This window comes from Neofelis nebulosa, chromosome 12 (assembly GCF_028018385.1).
Source record: "Neofelis nebulosa isolate mNeoNeb1 chromosome 12, mNeoNeb1.pri, whole genome shotgun sequence".
Taxonomy (NCBI): domain Eukaryota; kingdom Metazoa; phylum Chordata; class Mammalia; order Carnivora; family Felidae; genus Neofelis; species Neofelis nebulosa.
The window spans coordinates 83,927,232-83,944,630 of record NC_080793.1 but is presented as its reverse complement, the minus strand read 5'-3'; the positions used below and the strand labels follow the sequence as shown (position 1 = coordinate 83,944,630).

General features: G+C 46.3%; 1 protein-coding gene across 8 annotated transcripts in view; it reads left to right on the top strand.

The window, feature by feature from the left end:
- The window catches only part of PIP5K1B (phosphatidylinositol-4-phosphate 5-kinase type 1 beta), a 313,556-nt gene that overhangs the window by 175,932 nt on the left and 120,225 nt on the right, over positions 1-17,399 (top strand). For all 8 annotated transcript variants that reach the window (XM_058695763.1, XM_058695762.1, XM_058695764.1 and 5 more), the window contains 2 exons: positions 7,171-7,288; positions 16,144-16,296. In XM_058695763.1, the coding sequence (XP_058551746.1) occupies positions 7,171-7,288; positions 16,144-16,296 (271 nt within the window). The remainder of the gene's footprint in view (positions 1-7,170; positions 7,289-16,143; positions 16,297-17,399) is intronic.

Genomic DNA, 17,399 nt, shown 5'->3' with positions numbered 1-17,399 from the left:
TTCCTAATCTGGGCCGTTTGTTAATTTTGCCAAGGGACTGAGCCCAGCTCTTCTCAGTGGAGGTGATATCGGCTCTTTTGGATAAGACAACACTTTGTGCCAGGGTACACGTGTTAGGATATTTGTCACCCCTGAGGCCTTGCCAGTAATATCTATCTCTTGGTTACTCTCGCAGCCACAAAGCTCCCACAGAGTGATGAGTCAATTCAGTACCTTGGCCATGGCGACCGTTCCATGGATATAGACCCCCTGTGAAAATTAACAAACTGTACTTTATGTCAGCTACACATCCGTAAAGCTGCCAGATAAAGTTTCCTCCCTGCCCATCCATAAACTCCCACACTTGCATGGAGACAGGAGGAAGGGGGAGGAGGTGGGCAGGACTGTCTCTGACCGTCCAAGTCTTTGATGGCTCTACAACGCAATGAATCTATCTGGGTCATAGAGAAAACTCATTGCATTGGGTGTCTTGAGATGTTCTAAGTTACTGCCACTGTCTCCCTTAGCAACGAAATGTGTCATGTTTGTTTGTTTACTTATTTCAAAGTGGCTCACAGTTATTTTTAGATATTATATCCTGTTCCACACATCATTTCATTTTGTAGATGGAAAAAAAAAAAAGCCTCTGGACTTGGGATTTGAAGGATGATAGAAAATCCCTTTCAACAGGGGCGCCTGCGTGGCTCAGTCGGTTAAGCGTCCAACTTTGGCTCAGGTCATGATCTCATGGTTTGTGGGTTCGTGCCCCGTGTCGGGCTCTGTGCTGACAGCTCAGAGCCTGGATCCTGCTTCGGACTCTGTGTCTGCCTCTCTCTCTGCCCCTCCCCTGCTCGTGCTCTGTCTCTAAAAAATTCAGTAAAACGTTAAAAAAAATTGTTTTTAATCCCTTTCAACAATCTGGTCCCATGATCTTCCAAAGTCAATGTAGATTAGTAAGAGAGCTATGACCACATCGTAATCTTCTGATCCCAGGTTCCGCAGTGCAATCAGAAACTCAAAGTTGTAGACAAAATGGCATGTGTAAAGGGACTAGGAAGAAAGAGGAGGATGTTTTCTAATGTTTTGCCATGCAAACTTGACCCTGACATGGCAAAAGGAAGCAAAATTGATGAGTGCCAGCCATGAACCGCCCATAGTTTAACTGACATAACATTTATATGATACAGCATATAGCATTAACTTATTGTTACTATCTTTCAACTTTACCCAAAAATCCATTTTACAGATGGAGTAACTGAGGCCCGGAGACAGGAAGTGTCTTAACCCAAAGCTATACAACCAATAAATGGTGATGTCAGGATTTGAACTCAGGGACAGCCGACCCTAAAGTTTTGTTTTTCCTTACACCGTGGCAAGAAAGCACAGTAACAATAGTTCCGCTTGTTTGAATCAGAGAAAGTACCCAGCTTCCACCTTAGAAAGTTTTCCCTCCAGCCCCTTGACAAGCAGCTTTAATCCTGTCCTCCGTTCCACTTCAAGAGACGCCATCCCGGCTTTGTCTGCAATGGAAAATAGGGCTTGAAAGCTGGCAGTAAAAGTTTATATATCTTTCCATATTCAAGAGTAATCATCTACCCAAAGAATTTATAAAAGTCTCTTGCATTTTAATCTCCTCCCTCATAAAATGGAGTTCAGTTTGGCGAACACAGATTGCTCTCTGTATGCACTCTTGGGGGTGGATGGGAATAGCCAAGGGATACCCTCATTGGGCAGAGAATTACCCAGAACTGCTGTGAGGGTGCGACATTTTTCTACGTGGCAGGCAAACATAGAGGTCAGCAGTTCATGTGAGCATTGCCAGATTTCAGTGCTAGATGTTAAGGTTTTGACAGATGAGGCAACTGCCTGCATTTCAGATAATACTGACGTAAACTCATCCAAGAACCCATCTCTCTCTTGCCATGGGTCAGCACACTCCAGCCCATGGGACAGACCTGGCTCCTTGCCCCTTTTTGTTAATAAAGTTGCCTTGGAACACAGCCACATCCATTCATTTACATATTGTCTGTTTTCCCACCACAGCAGTAGAGCTGAGTGGTTGCAACAGAGATTTTTTTTTAATTTTTTTTAACGTTTATTCATTTTTGAGACAGAGACAGAGCATGAATGGGGAGGGTCAGAGAGAGAGGGAGACACAGAATCTGAAACAGGCTCCAGGCTCTGAGCTGTCAGCACAGAGCCCGACGTGGGGCTCGAACTCACGGACCGCGAGATCATGACCTGAGCCGAAGTCGGACGCCCAACCGACCGAGCCACCCAGGTGCCCCACAACAGAGATTCTTAAAGGATTGCCAGCCCCTCATCGGTACAGACATTCTCTAGCCCGTCTACTGTGTGGGTGGATAACACACAAATCATCAAAGAGGATGCGTGGCTGTTTCTGGACAAGCCAACCAGGATGATGTCCTTCCAAGTCAAAACTCTTCAAATATTCGTTCGTTTATGGGGTAGGGACGGGGAGACACCGATTTCCTACTCATAAAAGGCGCATACCTCTTCCTTTAGTTCCAGATAAGAGGTTTATTATGTGTAGTGATTGTTATGTAACATTGTAACTTACTTGAAATTGCCTTCAAACACTATTTCCCAGGATGGTACCAACTACTTGGGAAGTTCAGCATATAGACAGTGATATCCCGTTTTCCAAGTACATGACCGCCCAGGATGCAGTATTTGGTTGTGGAATTTAAGCTCCTTCCATCTGCTGATTTTTAAAGATTGGCTGTTAGCTGGCTGGCCTTAAAAGATGGTGTGGCCTTCTGGGTGTCTCAGTCGGCTAAACGTCTGACCTCGGCTCAGGTCACGTTCTCACGGTTCGCAAGTTCAAGCCCCACGTCGAGCTCTGTGCTGACAGCTCGGAGCCTGGAGCCTGCTTCGGAGTCTGTCTCTCCCTCTCTGTCTGTACCTCCCATACTTGGGCTCTGTCTCTGTCTCTCTCTCAAAAAATAAATAAAATACTTTAAAAACGTTTATTAAAAAACATTACTTCTGAATGTGTCTGTGATGATTTCTCCACAGGAAATTTGCATTCAAATCAGTAGACTGACCCAAGATCACTTCATCAGTTTCGTGTGTGCCCACAGGGAACCGAAAGGTAGAGGAAGGGCAAATTCGCTCCCTGCCGGAGCTGGACAGGCACCTTGCCCTGCCTGCAGACGTTAGCACTTCTGCTTGGGCCTTCTGGCTCGGGCCAGGACTTCCATTGGCTCACCTGGTTCTCAGACCTTCAAGGTTGAGCTGGAACTGCTCTACCAGCTTTCCTGGGCCTCCGGCTTACAGGTGGCACATGGTGGGAGTTCCCCCCCTCCATAATCACGTGAATGAGTCTGTCCCCCAGGAGCTGCTGGCCCGCTCCTTTTGCCAACAGCCTCCAAACCCCCTACTGTCAGTTACAGCTTGAAATCAGCAAATCCACCCGATATAAAACGCTGCCTCGGAAACAGCAGAGCTCTAGCTCTCGGCTCCCAAACTGGAGCCCCCCTTATGTGCCCTGCAGATGCTGAGTTAGTTTCACCTTATTGCTTAGCACCAACCCTCTCCTCCCAGTGCCACCCCAAATAGCGCGTGGTTATCAGGCTGTGGAACCACGTGCAGGAAGCTAAGGTGTTCCCAGCGCATCCAGCTGAGAATGTTCTTGTGGCCCATCAAGCTTCTGTAAGAATTCTGCCCCCCCGTGACCCCACAGCGTGAGGTCCTCCTGGAGAAGAAGAGATGGTGTATTTGGGCAGGGGCTACTCGGAAGCCTGCAACTGAATCGTGAAAAGGAGGACTTACCCTAGGAACGTCAAGTTTAAGTTAAAGCGTACCTATCTGCCTATGACTTTCCCATGGCTCTGGTGTGAATCTCATGTTCTCATCTTGTTTGTTCCTGACCAGCTTAGGCCATTACTTTCCCTCCCTGGACTTTTTTTTTTTTTTTTACCTGCTAAATGGGAATCGCCAGGGAGTGGCTAGTGCTTCCTTCAGACTTCAACATTGTATAATTCTAAACGTCCATTGCCACTAAGAAATACGTTTTTGTAAATTTGTTTAATGTTTATCTTTGAGAGACAGGGAGAGACAGAGCACGAGCAGGGAAGGGGGAGAGAGAGAGGGAGACAGAGAGTCGGAAGCAGGCTCCAGGCTTCTAGCGGCCAGGACAGAGCCTGACACGGTGCTCGAACCCACGAACCGTGAGATCAGGACCCGAGCCAGAGTTGGACGCTTCACCGACTGAGCCACTCAGGCGTCCTGAGAAATACATATTTTTAGATTTAATAATAGCAGTGGTGGGGCGCCTGGGTGGCTCAGTCGGTGGAGCGTCCAACTCTTGGTTTCAGCTCAGGTCATGATCTCACAGTTGTGAGATTCTCGCTTAAGATTCTCTCACAGTCTTGGTCCCCCAACTGCATAAGAATAAGCCATTTGAGGGGCGCCTGGGTGGCGCAGTCGGTTAAGCGTCCGACTTCAGCCAGGTCACGATCTCGCGGTCCGTGAGTTCGAGCCCCGCGTCAGGCTCTGGGCTGATGGCTCGGAGCCTGGAGCCTGTTTCCCATTCTGTGTCTCCCTCTCTCTCTGCCCCTCCCCCGTTCATGCTCTGTCTCTCTCTGTCCCAAAAAATAAATAAAAAACATTGAAAAAAAAAAAAATTAAAAAAAAAAAAAAAAGAATAAGCCATTTGAAGAAAAACACCAAGGAGTAGAACACGGGGGTTTTATCTTACTGTGTGCACATTGAAGCTAATGTCATGCATTCTAATGGAATTAATGACTTTGATTGCATGAGCTACCAAGGACAGAAGAGGGTGGAAGAAATAAGAAACTGGCAACACTCTCAGCCCCCTGAAAGCAGCCCAATTCGGAACCCAAGGATCTGTACTTGCTTTTACTTGTTTGCAAGGGAGCAGAGGCATGTCACTGGTCACTTTGAGCCTCTTTGATTTTCTCTCTTATTTCTGCCCAGCCAGCATTTTCAAGTTACTCCATGTCCTAGGAGTTCCAGAATTATTCCTCTTGACAATCCCATAGGACCTGGAACTGAGTACATGTCCCCTGAGACGTCTCAAAATACCGACTGAGGAAATGTTCGGATGCGATGTCTGGGCAGCACATGTGCATTGTGAATATTCAACTCTTCTTGCTTCAGGAAACAGCAACTGTTCAGATGAGTAGGTGATTTGGGGCCGTTTCACACACAGAGCTGATGCAGAGGTGACGGCTCTTATCCCGGGCAGTCCCGGTCCCTGCACCACTGCCCTGAAGGGCAAGCCTTGCTGCTGCCTTAGTGCAAGCTTCACCTCTGCAGATAAGATGTATTATCTGATGTCAAGCCCTGACAATACAAGCCAACTACTTCCGCTGGAAGTCACCAAAAGAAGCAGTCATCTGTGACCACGCGAGAGGAAGAACTGGCCGTAGTGGATATATTGAATAGATAATCTCCTAAATAGCTTTCAAGGGTGATTTTTGACGATGATGGGTTTTTTTTAACTAATTAATTTTGAAATTCCAGTGTAATTAGCATACAGTGTTATGCTGATTTCAGGGGTACAATATAGTGATTCAGTAATTCTATGCATTAGTCAGTGCTCATCAGGATAAATGTACTTTTTAATCCCCATCACCTATTTCACCCCTGCCCCTATTTCCCCCTCGGGAGACCATCAGTTGTCTATAATGAAGAGTCTGTTTCTTGGTTTGTCTCTTTTCTTTGTTCGTTTGTTTTGTTTCTTAAATTCCACATAATGAGTGAAATCATACGGTATTTGTGATTCTCTGACTTGCTTCACTTAGCATAATACTCTCTAGATCCATTCACATTGTTGCAAATGGCAACATTTCATTCTTTTTATGGCTGTTATATTCCATTGTATCTGTCTATATCTCTAGACTATAGTGATTTTTCTTTTTTTTTTTTTTACCTTACCTGGTGAGTTTTGAACCTAACCTTCAGGTAAGAATCAACTTTACTATTTTACCATTTGTCTTAAAAACTCACTGTTTTATTCAGAAACTACTTACTGTCAGTGATGTGCTGGGTACCGATACAAAAATCTGGCTGCCATGGACACAGTTAAACTGTTGTAGGTTCCAAGTGTTTGTTGCATGCTGAAAGCGTTTTTCTTTGCACAGGCTTACTCGTATCCATAAAAATTAGACCATGACAGAGTTGCCTTAGAGCCTCAGTGACCCACTTAGAATGTGGTAAAGAGAGATCTTGAACCTCTCTACAAAATTGTATTAATCTACTGAATTGTTCTCATTTTTCACAATGAAAACTTTTAAGTACAGGTGGATTAGGTGGCTTGTCGGATGTTGGGTGAGATATATTATAGTTGTAGTCAAAGACTAAAATGAATGATAAACATCAAAATTCAGGCTAGTGGATGCCTCTAAGGAGAAAGAGAGTTTATGATTAATAAAAAGTATAGAAGGCAGTTCAACTATACAGATAATATTTTATTTCTTAAGCAGCATTTTAGATTCATGAGTATTCACTGGTTTATTTCTTTATACCTTTTATGTGTCATAAATATTGCACAAAAATTTTCAAAGATGAACCCAGAAGAGGGGGGAAAAAAGATAATGATGTCTCTGGGAATGCACATCAGGGTTTTAAAATCGCTAAAATATTTAAGGTCTCTTTTCCTATAAATATGGATGTAAGAAATAGTTCAGATTCAGGACTCCCCCATTTCCAGTGTGATGATTTTGTGAGTGACATTTTTAAAACCATTTCACTTATTCCTAGTTTAAAATCTTTATCCAATGTTTATGGTCCAAAAAAAAAATGCATTTTTCAAATCATTCCATGCACTAAGCCCTGAATCTTCTACCTAAAGCATTACAACTGGTTTCACTGGGGACGATGGAAAATCACAGGAGGAAAGTCATAGGCACAGGGGGATGATGAAGAATATTGAGGCTGAAGACACACTGGGATTGGCAGGGAATATGGGCTTGGACTGGCCCCTGCTGACTTAGCATCTGGTTTGACCTGATGGCCATTGCCCTTGGACATGAGCTTAGAGAGACCCTCAACTGGGGTATGTTTTTCTAACAGGGAAACTGGCCCGGGACTAGTAGAACTACAATTTGAAGTCAAAATTGTCTTTACTAATTCATTCATTCATTCATTCTCTCTCTCTCTCTCTCTCTCTCACTTTTTTTTTTTTTAATATTTTAATTGCAGTGAAGGGAGCAATCTGACCCCAGCACATCATTACCCAGACTTCAGATTTAAGACCTATGCTCCACTGGCATTCCGATATTTCAGAGAACTTTTTGGTATCAAGCCTGATGATTACTTGGTAAGAACCTGTCGTTTTCCTTCCTTCTTCAGAAACGTGTGATCTAAACATTTGTCTCATAGCAACAGCGACAAGTCGTGTGTGTCTCTTATTTTAAAATGCTCTGGAGCCTCGTAAAAGGTCCAAGTTTTATAATGATGATAAATTTAGCTTCAGGCAATATGATTTGACTCTGCAGCCCTTACTGATAACTACAGAATCTGCTATGGTAATTGATATTTAAATAACTGTGGTGTTGGTTGCTACGTGAGATCATTATTCTAACAGATATAATTAGTTATAAATACTCCTGTGAATTTTGCTGATTGCATTCTACTTGAAAGCCTTCCTTATTTATTCCATTCATCTCAAACCTGCCTTGGCCTGCAACCGTATTCACCTTGACCTACAATTTGAACAGGATTTTAAAGATGCTGGATAGGCTTGTTCTCAACATCTTTTGATGCAAGCTCTTTTTAAACGTGTTTTTATTTGGTGCAAGGGCGTATTTTATCCTTAGAATTGTCGTTTCTGTCCATCATCTTTCTGGCACGCAGCAGGTGTAACACAACAGCTTTTTTGTGAGGTAGTCTGATCTGACCTCCTGCTCGAGGAACCCGGAACTTCCTTTTTGTTTCAAGAGAAAAATGGTTTATTTCATAATTTGATCACTGTTAACACCCTGGGGCTCTTCACAATAGGTTTTCAAGAAGCTGCAGGAAGGATGCCATCAAATATTTATTGTATGTCCTTTTCTGAATGATCTTAATAAGACTTGAGCCAGATCCTGGAATAAAGCTTTGCACGGGAAGTATAGCAACATTTATCACTGGGAACAGAGACTATCGAAACTGCATTGTATAATTTGGCTGAGATGCACATAATAAAATTCAAAGCTCATTCTCTTCTGCGCCGATGAAAACCTGAGCGTGACCCTCTTCTTTTTTTTTTTTTTTCAGCTTTTATTGTAACTCCAGTTAACGTGCTGTGTTACATTAGTTTCAGGTGTATAATATGGTGATTCACCACTTGCATACATCACCTGCGGCCAGCACAGCAGGTGCACTCCTTAATCCCCATCACCTGCTTCCCCCACCCCCACCCCTCTTCCCTCAGGTATGACTCTCTTCTTTAGTTGAGCCCTAAGAAACTCATATGACTTCTGCTCAGTGAGATGATGCTGGCTCCTCAAGGCACGTTACCAAGACTTCACAGGGCAGTGGGAACTGAGTAAAAGTCCCTGGGCAGTTCTGCTCCCCTTAAATGTGTCCATCCAGGTAGCTTTCTGCCTCGCCACGCCCCTTGAGCTATGATGTCAGGTGTCTCTACCCAACCTGCCCTCCCCAGCTACTCCAGTGCACGAACCCATGCGTGGGGGTGGGGGGGGGGGGGTGGGTATGGGGGTGTGTGGATAGGTACTAGAGAAGATTCTTTGGTTTCTGACCATTCTCTCATTACTGAGTGTCACTGTCATTCAGGAAACATGTTGATGGAACTCAGTGGGGTCTTGATGCTGTTTTATTGAAAATGAGATTGTGCTCTCATCTGCCACACGTTAGAAATCAGTTGGGTTCTCCTTCTGAATTTCCTTGAGCTTCTGCTAACCGAGGAGATGGCATTTGCTTGCATTTCATAGCACAGATCCCGTCATTGTGATGAGATGGCCAACTGCCTCCCCTTCACCTGTAGGTCTGTCTTTGGCCCTCCTGGGGCCACTGAGCTACAGGCTGGGAAGGCAATTTTCACGCTCATTCTGTCCGGCAAAAGGGCTTTCTTGGGGGAAGGCCTTTTTCTGATCAACGGGGCCACGGCTTACAGAGTTTCCTAGTGAGCCTTTAAGCTGGCAAAGTTACTTTCATCACGGGGTTCGAGTGTGTACAGAGGAGCCCAGGAGACTAAGCTGATGGCTTTGCAGAGCAGAAGTCTTCCTTCATGGAGCTGGCAAAAGGTAGATTAATCGATCATCGGATACTTCGAACGCTTATGCAACAAAAATACTTTGCCACCGATTATAGGGAAATTTGAAAGTTAGAAGCCATGACCCTCAGGGAACTTAGAATCCAACCGGCAAGATGACTTTATGTGGGCGAAACATCAGTTCTACCAGACAGCAAATAAAAAGACTAGAGGGAAATAGCAAACAGTCCAGGATTTCAGAGGAGGGAGGGGGTCGGTCTCTCTCTGTCGCATAGAGGATTAGGAGGGCGTGAAATGGTTTAGCTCTAGTGACTTAGAAATTGGAAGGGATTTGAGTCGGAGGGAAAGAAGGGAAGTTGACTGCACATTTGATGATGTTGAGCAGTAATGTTTTTGGTGGGATGATGGTATTGGGGGTTCAGTTTCAAAAGAGGAGTCTTTGTCTTTTAGAGATGCATGCCAGAGTCTCTCTGGAGGAAATGAGTTGATGTCTGGGATTCGCTTCGAGAGACTATGAGGGAAGCAGGCAGAGGAGTGATGGGGGTATAGTGGAAACAAGATTGGCCATGAGTTGATAATTGCAGAAGCCAGAAGAGAAGTATATGGATATTAATTACACAATTCTCTTTGCTTTTATGCAGGTTTGAAATTTTCCGTAATGAGAAGTTGGGGGGAGGGGCAGGGAGAGAAAGATAGGAACAGGCAGGTAAGAATGCTTTTCTTCGATTCCATTTTTCCACCTCCCGTATCAACACAGTCCAGTAAATGGACCCATCTCTGGGACCTACGAGAAACAGAGGGCACTGGCCCTCTAGCTAAACATGGCTACCTGGTCCCCAGTGGTTATGGCCATCTACCTGCCCCGCACTGAGACACCCCCCGGGGACACCCCCAGCCCAGAACTAGAAGCTTACCTCCAAACCACTTAATCTGAAAATCCCAGCCAGTGATCTCAAGTGTGGTAGAGAAGGAAGGGGTTTTTCACCTGACATGACAGGCTTTCCAGAATTAGATACAACCATCAGACTTTTTAGTCCAACCGTTCATTATAGATGAACAGTCTAAAGCTGGGGTCGGTGAAGGAGGCGCCCAAGGTTTTCCACGTTGGTAGGCGCAGACCCCAGACCAGACCTGGGATCCCCCAGCCCTCCCCCGGGCTCTTTCCCATTCCCCAGCTGCCTCTCAGCCCACTGAGTCTCAGACCTCTCATTAAATGTGTTCACAGCGTAAGACTCCCTCGACCATGAAACCGTCAGCTGTGATTATCCATTCTGAAGCACCTCCCCAACGGGGTCAGACACCCTTCACGAAGCATTTTTTTGGAAGAGTTAAGCCCAAATAAAACACAGGAAAATCAAATAAGACCTCCCTTAAAAAAAAAAAAAAGGATACCGTGCAAATGCCAAAGTACATCCTGGTGTCTGTCAAACTGGGGCTAGTTGAACCCAAATTTGTGAAGATAGACTGATCTAAAAGGGGAGAGAAGGTAACATGATAGAGTGATCGGTGACTCTCCAGCCGGGCCTGATGCTGATCCCCCTGATATGTGTGCATTTCCACTTAGTGCTGTGGTCTTGTATCTGGACTTTCGCCTGAATTACTCTGTTTACGTTCTCAGTACCATTAATATCCGCCATATGCATACGGATTACAAGTTTCATGTTGGAACATGCATAATTTGGATTGTGAGACCGCACACTGAAGGTGCTTGTGCATACACAGCCCAGCAGCCTGGCTGTGCCTCCTTCCTTCCTTGTTCCAAAATAAACGCCTCTCGAGGGAAGGCCAAGGTCCCCGGAGCATTTTCTCCCCCATCTCTGCTTGGGCAGCAAGCCTTCGGTTTGATTTCCTTCTCCCCCAGGTGCTGGAGTGGTCCAAAATCCAGGGTGATTTGTATGACGTCTTTCCAGACTCACCGGCACCGATAAGAGCAGGGTGAATATTTAACACTATCAAGGGAAAGAAATGGCAGGAAAACTTATCTGCACCCCACTGTGCAAGTTTGCGTTGTTACTTTGCCTTGGCAGGGGCGGCGGGGCATTAGGGGGTGGGGGTGGGGCAGCTGGATTGCACTTTGTAGTCTTTTCCAGCGGGAATAGTCAGGAGGCCCTACAGGAAATAGAAGGGAGACAATGAATGCATCGGAACAGCTTGCACAGAAGAGAGAGCCTGAAAGGAGGTACATAAAACGCAGGGTACACGTGGGGCCTTGTTGATCAAGGCTAATTAAAATGTTCCCGTCTCTCCTCTTTATTTGCTCTTAAATGGCAACATTTCAGAGCAGGTTGCTTAGCGCGGAGCGTGGTAACCAAGAGATAGGGTGAGGTATCACGGGATTATACACGAGGACGGTAATATTCCTGATTGATATCAAAATGCCAGTTTCTTGCACACCACTGCACTGCTGGTAGTGACCCCCAGCGAGTTATTAAGAAATGCCAAAGCGATTTATTTTTCCCTGCATATCAATGTACAAATTACCTATTAAAGGAGGATTTGACAAGTAACCAATGAAGTGTTTTCCCTATAATGTCACTGCTTCTAGAAGAATTTGAGGCTTTAATTAGAAGCAGATGATTAGGTCTGAATCCAGCTTTCTCTCGACCGCTCTTCCTGAATCACCCCCTAATTTCTCTATTTGCAGCCTCTAATTTCTGCATTCTGTGTTGTTATTCGACTTCTGCAACATTAACTCCTGTCTGTAGGAAGGCTCTGTGCGGGGAATTCAGAGCCCGTAAAACAAAGAATCAGAATTCCTAAAGAGAGTCTGGGGGTCTGCCTTCGCTCTTTAGAAGAGCTTGGGGTCCACACCTTTATTTTCCAATGTCTCAAATCTATGATTTTACGAGAGACCCATTTTTCTCCTTGACTCGCTGTGTCCCAGCGGATCTTCGGGTAGCCTCCTGGTTGCTGGGGCTCAGCCGAAACCCTTAGTACACCAGTTTTCCTCACCTAGAAGGTGTGGACTCACTCGCCTGTGTGTGGTCATGTGATAAGACATAGCCCAGCATTAAATCCTTAGCGACACCTGGGTGGCTCAACCGGTTAAGCCTCAGACTTCGGCTCATGTCACGATTGCACGGTCCGTGAGTTCGAGCCCCACGTCGGGCTCTGTGCTGACAGCTCGGAGCCTGGAGCCTGCTTCGGCTTCTGTGCCTCCCTCTCTCTCCCAAAAATAAACAAACATTAAAAAAAAGAAGAAAGGAAGGAAGGAAGGAAGGAAGGAAGGAAGGAAGGAAGGAAGGAAGGAAGGAAGGAGAAAGAAAAGAAAGAAAGAAAGAAAGAAAGAAAGAAAGAAAGAAAGAAAGAAAGAAAGAAAGAAAGAAAGAAAGAAAGAAAGAAAGAAAGAAGGAAGGAAAGAAGAACAGCAGTAGGTACGTGGTCACTCTTTGCCAGGGTTTTGGAAAGCATCCCCTTTGAAAACCTTCAGCTGCTTTCTTGTAGACGTTAGTGTCTTTGTTTCGGAGATGAGGTTCCTTGGACTCCGAGATGCCAAGGTACTTCCTCCAGGTCGCTGAGGTGGCCGCTGGCAGAGCCGTGATGTAAAAAAAGGTGATTCCAAGTCCCACGCCCTTCACACTCAACCAGCTCTCCAGGTGGATCCTGCACCCATGGCAGGAAAGCACCCTCTGCTTCCGCTGGGCTTTTACAGCATCCTTCGTGCAGTCTTATTTTTCCTCGTCTCTGCATCACTCGTAATGACCGAGGCATTCTAATGCTGCTCAGCAAGAAAGCCTCAGGAAGCAAGCCCGGGGCCGCCTGGGTGGCTCAGTCCGCTACCCATCTGACTCTTGATTTTGGTTCACGTCACGATCTCACGGTTAAGAGATCGAGCCCCTCGTCAGGGACTCTGTGCCGACAGCACACAACCTGCTTGGGATACGTTCTGTCTCTCTGTCTCTCTCTCTTCCTACCCCCGCCTTGCGTGTGCTCTTTCTCTCTCTCAAAATAAATAAATCCACATGAAAAAGAAAAAGCAAGCCTGGAGGAAAGAAGTAGAAGATAGAAGACAGCACGCAGTTACTTCTTTCTTTTCTTGGAAAATTGTGTTTCCCTCATCCACGTGCTGCCGAAGCAAGAGAATTTAAAGTCACCAGTTAGAACTGCCTTTTAATTGTTTTTTCTCCTGGTTTCTCCCTCCCCTCTCCTTGTCCCCCACTCCCCCACCTCCTACTCCCTCCTCTCAGCCTTTTCTGTGATGGACACTCAAATATCCAGAAGCCCAAGGTAGAAAGCTTTGGGCGATGTTGCCAACGTTTGCACCCTTAGGGTGCAACTGTTTAAACCCCCGCCTTTGCCCCTCGCCAGGACTGGTCTCATCTCACACGCTGGGTCTTGACCTTTTTCTCTACGCTCAGTGTTTCTCTAAGTCAGTAATGGGGATCCTCAGTTCATGAACACTGAGCTCCGTAACCAGACATTGACTTCTCTTCTGAGAAGAGAAGTTTGTTTTGACGTTTTTGGTGAGATCGACAGCCCTTCACCTTAATTGGTGAAGTTCAGCCCTTCGTCTGGCAAAAACTCGTGTCGTGCCTGCTGTGTGCCAGGCACCGATCCTGCCCTGTGTCACCGCGTAAGGTACGAGTAGCCGGTGCCCTTGTGGAGTTCTGCAGGCTGGTGGGGACTCGGGATCCTGAGCAGGCACGTGAGGGATTTTGTGGTCACTTCCACGATGAGAACCAGAGATGCGGTGCCAGGAAGCAGACACGCTGTAGACGCACAGGAGCGGGAAGAGGGCTCCTAGTAAGTGCTCTCCAGTCCCACACGCGTCCCTGCACGCGACGTCCCACAGCCACTCCCTTGCTGTGCACCCTGCATGTTCCTTTTGTCCACCTGCGGTGGCTTCTCAGCACAGTGGACGGAGCGGTCTGTCCTCTGCTCCAGACTTTCCAATGGCTTTCAGCTCCCTTAGAGCAAAGTTCCAAGTCCTTGCAGTGACCTGTGCCGCCCTGTGCCGTCTGGCCCACCTGCCCTCTGGCCACTTTGCTTGCAGCCCTCCCTGCTCACTCTGCTCCGGCCACTGGCCCCCTGGCTGTGCCTTGAGGTCCCCAGATCTCAAGACCTTTGCATTTGGAGCTCCCCTCTCCCTGACACACCCTTCCCCCAGACAGCCGCAGGCCTCTGCTCAAGTCCCCACCCCCTCTCCCCCACAGTGAGGCTTTAGTGACCCAGCCTTCTTGAAGTTTATCGCAGCCCAGTCCTCAGTCACAGCTGGGACTCTGCCCCCTTTCCGTGCCTCATCTTTCTCCACAGCACTTACTGCGTTCTGATGTATAATTGATTTACTTGGTTACCGTCTGTTTTCTCCTCCTGGGCTCTAAGCTTCATGAGTGCTTGAGACGTAACAGATGCTCAGCAGAAGTTTTCTCAGTGTTAAATGAATACATGAATGAGTAATAGTCAGCCCGGTGAAGGTAGAATGGAAGTTGTTTGGGATAAAGGATAATGCAGAATCCTCGTAGTTGAGTGTCGCTGGCACATTTGAGAATATGGGAAGCACCTCTTCGTGGCTAAAGCTAGATTTTAAGGAGGGAAGTGATGAAAGAGAAGGTTGGAAGGACAGGTGGGGCCATGCATGGCCTTGAAAGCTCTGTTAAGGGATTTGGGTGTTCTCACCTATCCAGACGTCGGAAACCATCAAAAGATGTGACGGCATGGAAGGACTTGATCAGATTGGCATCTTAGAAAGATCTCCGGTTTCCTGGTGGAAAATGCAGGAGAGAAATGGAGAGTGGATAGTTGAGGCAAGGTGGAGTCTCCCATAGCAATCAAGACATGATGTAAAACCACTGAATTGAGGGTATGAGCAAAAGAGATGGCACGAAGCAGGCAGATACCATCGCTAGTCTGGGTACGAAAGATGAGGAAATGGGGGGCATCGAGGTTGATGCCCAAGTTTCTGGTTTGGGAACAGAATAAATAATGTTTCCGATCCTTGAATTAGGGAAAAGAAAGAGGTTGAAGGGATGCACATGATGTAGAGTTGCCATGTATAGTTGTTTAGGGTGTGCACTGCCCAAGAATACCTGGCTAAGCTGAAGAAGTAGAGGCTGGAATCCAGCCTTTGTTTTACTTATCAACCTTGTATCTGACCCAGAGCTCCATCTTCCAGAAGAAAATCACCTCTTTCTAGTTACTACAGAGGCATCATAGGGGCTGACCATAGCCCTGAGATGAATTTGACTTTGAACTTGTTACAAGTGAAGTGCTTATGGTGTAACCAAATAGAAATATCTACTGAAAAAGTTAGGCATACAGGGGCGCCTGGGTGACTCCGTCGGTTAAGCGCCGACTTCAGCTCAGGTCACGATCTTGCAGTTCGTGAGTTCAAGCCCCGCGTCGGGCTCTGCGCTGACAGCTCAGAGCCTGGAGCCTGCTTCGGATTCTGTGTCTCCCTCTCTCGCTGCTCCTTCCCCACTCCTGCTCTGTCTCTGCCTCTCAAAAATAAATAAACATTAAAAATGTTTTAAAAAGTTAGGCGTACAGGTCTGGAGCATTATAGAGATCTGGGCTGGAGCTACAGGTGTTGAAACCATGCACGGATGACATCTTTTGGGAAAGCAAATAGAATGGGTGTTAGTGTTCAAGTGACAAATACACAGTATAAGTTGTACCTTCAGTCGTTATTTTATGGGCACTTGGTGAAAACAAAACACCTTAGACAACAGTACTGTTGACGTTCGTTCGTTGGAAAGACCTGATGATTCATGATTCTGTCATATGACACTGGAGGTGAGAAGGCGTTTCTGTTTGTCATAGAATCATTAAGATAAATGGATCAATTAAATTTTTAGAAATCCCAGAGAGCCCTCTTAGTGTACATGGAACCTCCTTTGGAAGCTCATGGAAGAGAACTTTGTGTTTCAGAATGGCCAAGATCGTAATCCTACGATTTTCCTCCTTGGAAGCATCATGTATGCTAAATGTATTTTTAATCATTTATTTATCTACTCTTGTAGTATTCCATCTGTAGTGAACCTCTAATAGAGCTGTCCAACCCCGGAGCCAGTGGATCCTTGTTTTTTGTGACCAGCGATGATGAATTTATCATCAAAACCGTTCAGCATAAAGAAGCTGAGTTCCTTCAGAAGCTACTGCCAGGCTATTACATGGTAAGTAACCGTCCCATCAGTAAAATCCTACTTGAGATTTCATTATTTTCCACCACAGTTTCCGCCCCCCCCCCCCCCCCGCCGCCACCGTGCTTTTAATTTTTTTTTTTTTAATGTTTATTTATTTTTGAGAGAGAGAGAGACAGAGACAGAGCTCCAGGGACAGGGCAGCAGAGAGAGAAGGAGACACAGAATCAAAGCAGCTCCAGGTTCTGAGCTGTCAGCACAGAGCCTGACGCGGGGCTCGAACTCACAAACCGTGAGATCATGACCTGAGCCGAAGTCGGACGCTTATCCGACTGAGCCACCCAGGCGCCCCATTAAAAAAAATTATTTAGTTTTCTTTATCTTTGATTTATTTTTTAAGACTTTGTTTATTTGGAGAGAGACAGAGACAGGCGTGAGCGGAGGAGGGGCAGAGAGAGATTGGGAGAGAGAGAATCCCAAGCGGGCTCCGCACTGCCAGCAGAGAGCCCAACACGGGCGGGGCTCCGTCTCACAAAACCGTGAGATCATGACCTGAGCCGAAAGCAAGAGTTGGATGCTTGATCAGCCAAGCCACCCAGGCGCCTCTTTTCCTATGCCTTTTTACAGTGACCCTGTGCCACGTTTCTTTCCCTTTGGTGAGCTTTGGGGTGTGTTTGGATTATACTGTGACGGTTATCGGATAGATTTTACAAGGTAAAGGAGCCTTGTTGTAGAGCAGAGTTGACCCACACAGTCCTGGGTTCAGATCCCAGCTCAGCCATCACCTAACTGTGTGACCACGAGTAAGTGACTTAACGTCAGAGCTGTAGTCTCCTTAGTCTGTGAAAGCTGGGAAATGCGTGTCTTTGACAAGTGTTGTGATGGAGGAAGGGTACAGGATGCGGGATAGAGGAAGCATTGCATCACAAGACTCTTGGCGTCCAGTACACGGTAGGAATATGAGTGGTTAGCGTTCATCGAGCGCTAAGCTGTGTGTGAAACACAGCTGTAAAAATACTACTTAAGGGGCGCCTGGGTGGCTCAGTTGGTTAAGCGTCCGACTTCAGCTCATCATAGTCTGTGAGTTCGAGCCCCGCGTCAGGCTCTGTGCTGACAGCTCAGAGCCTGGAGCCTGC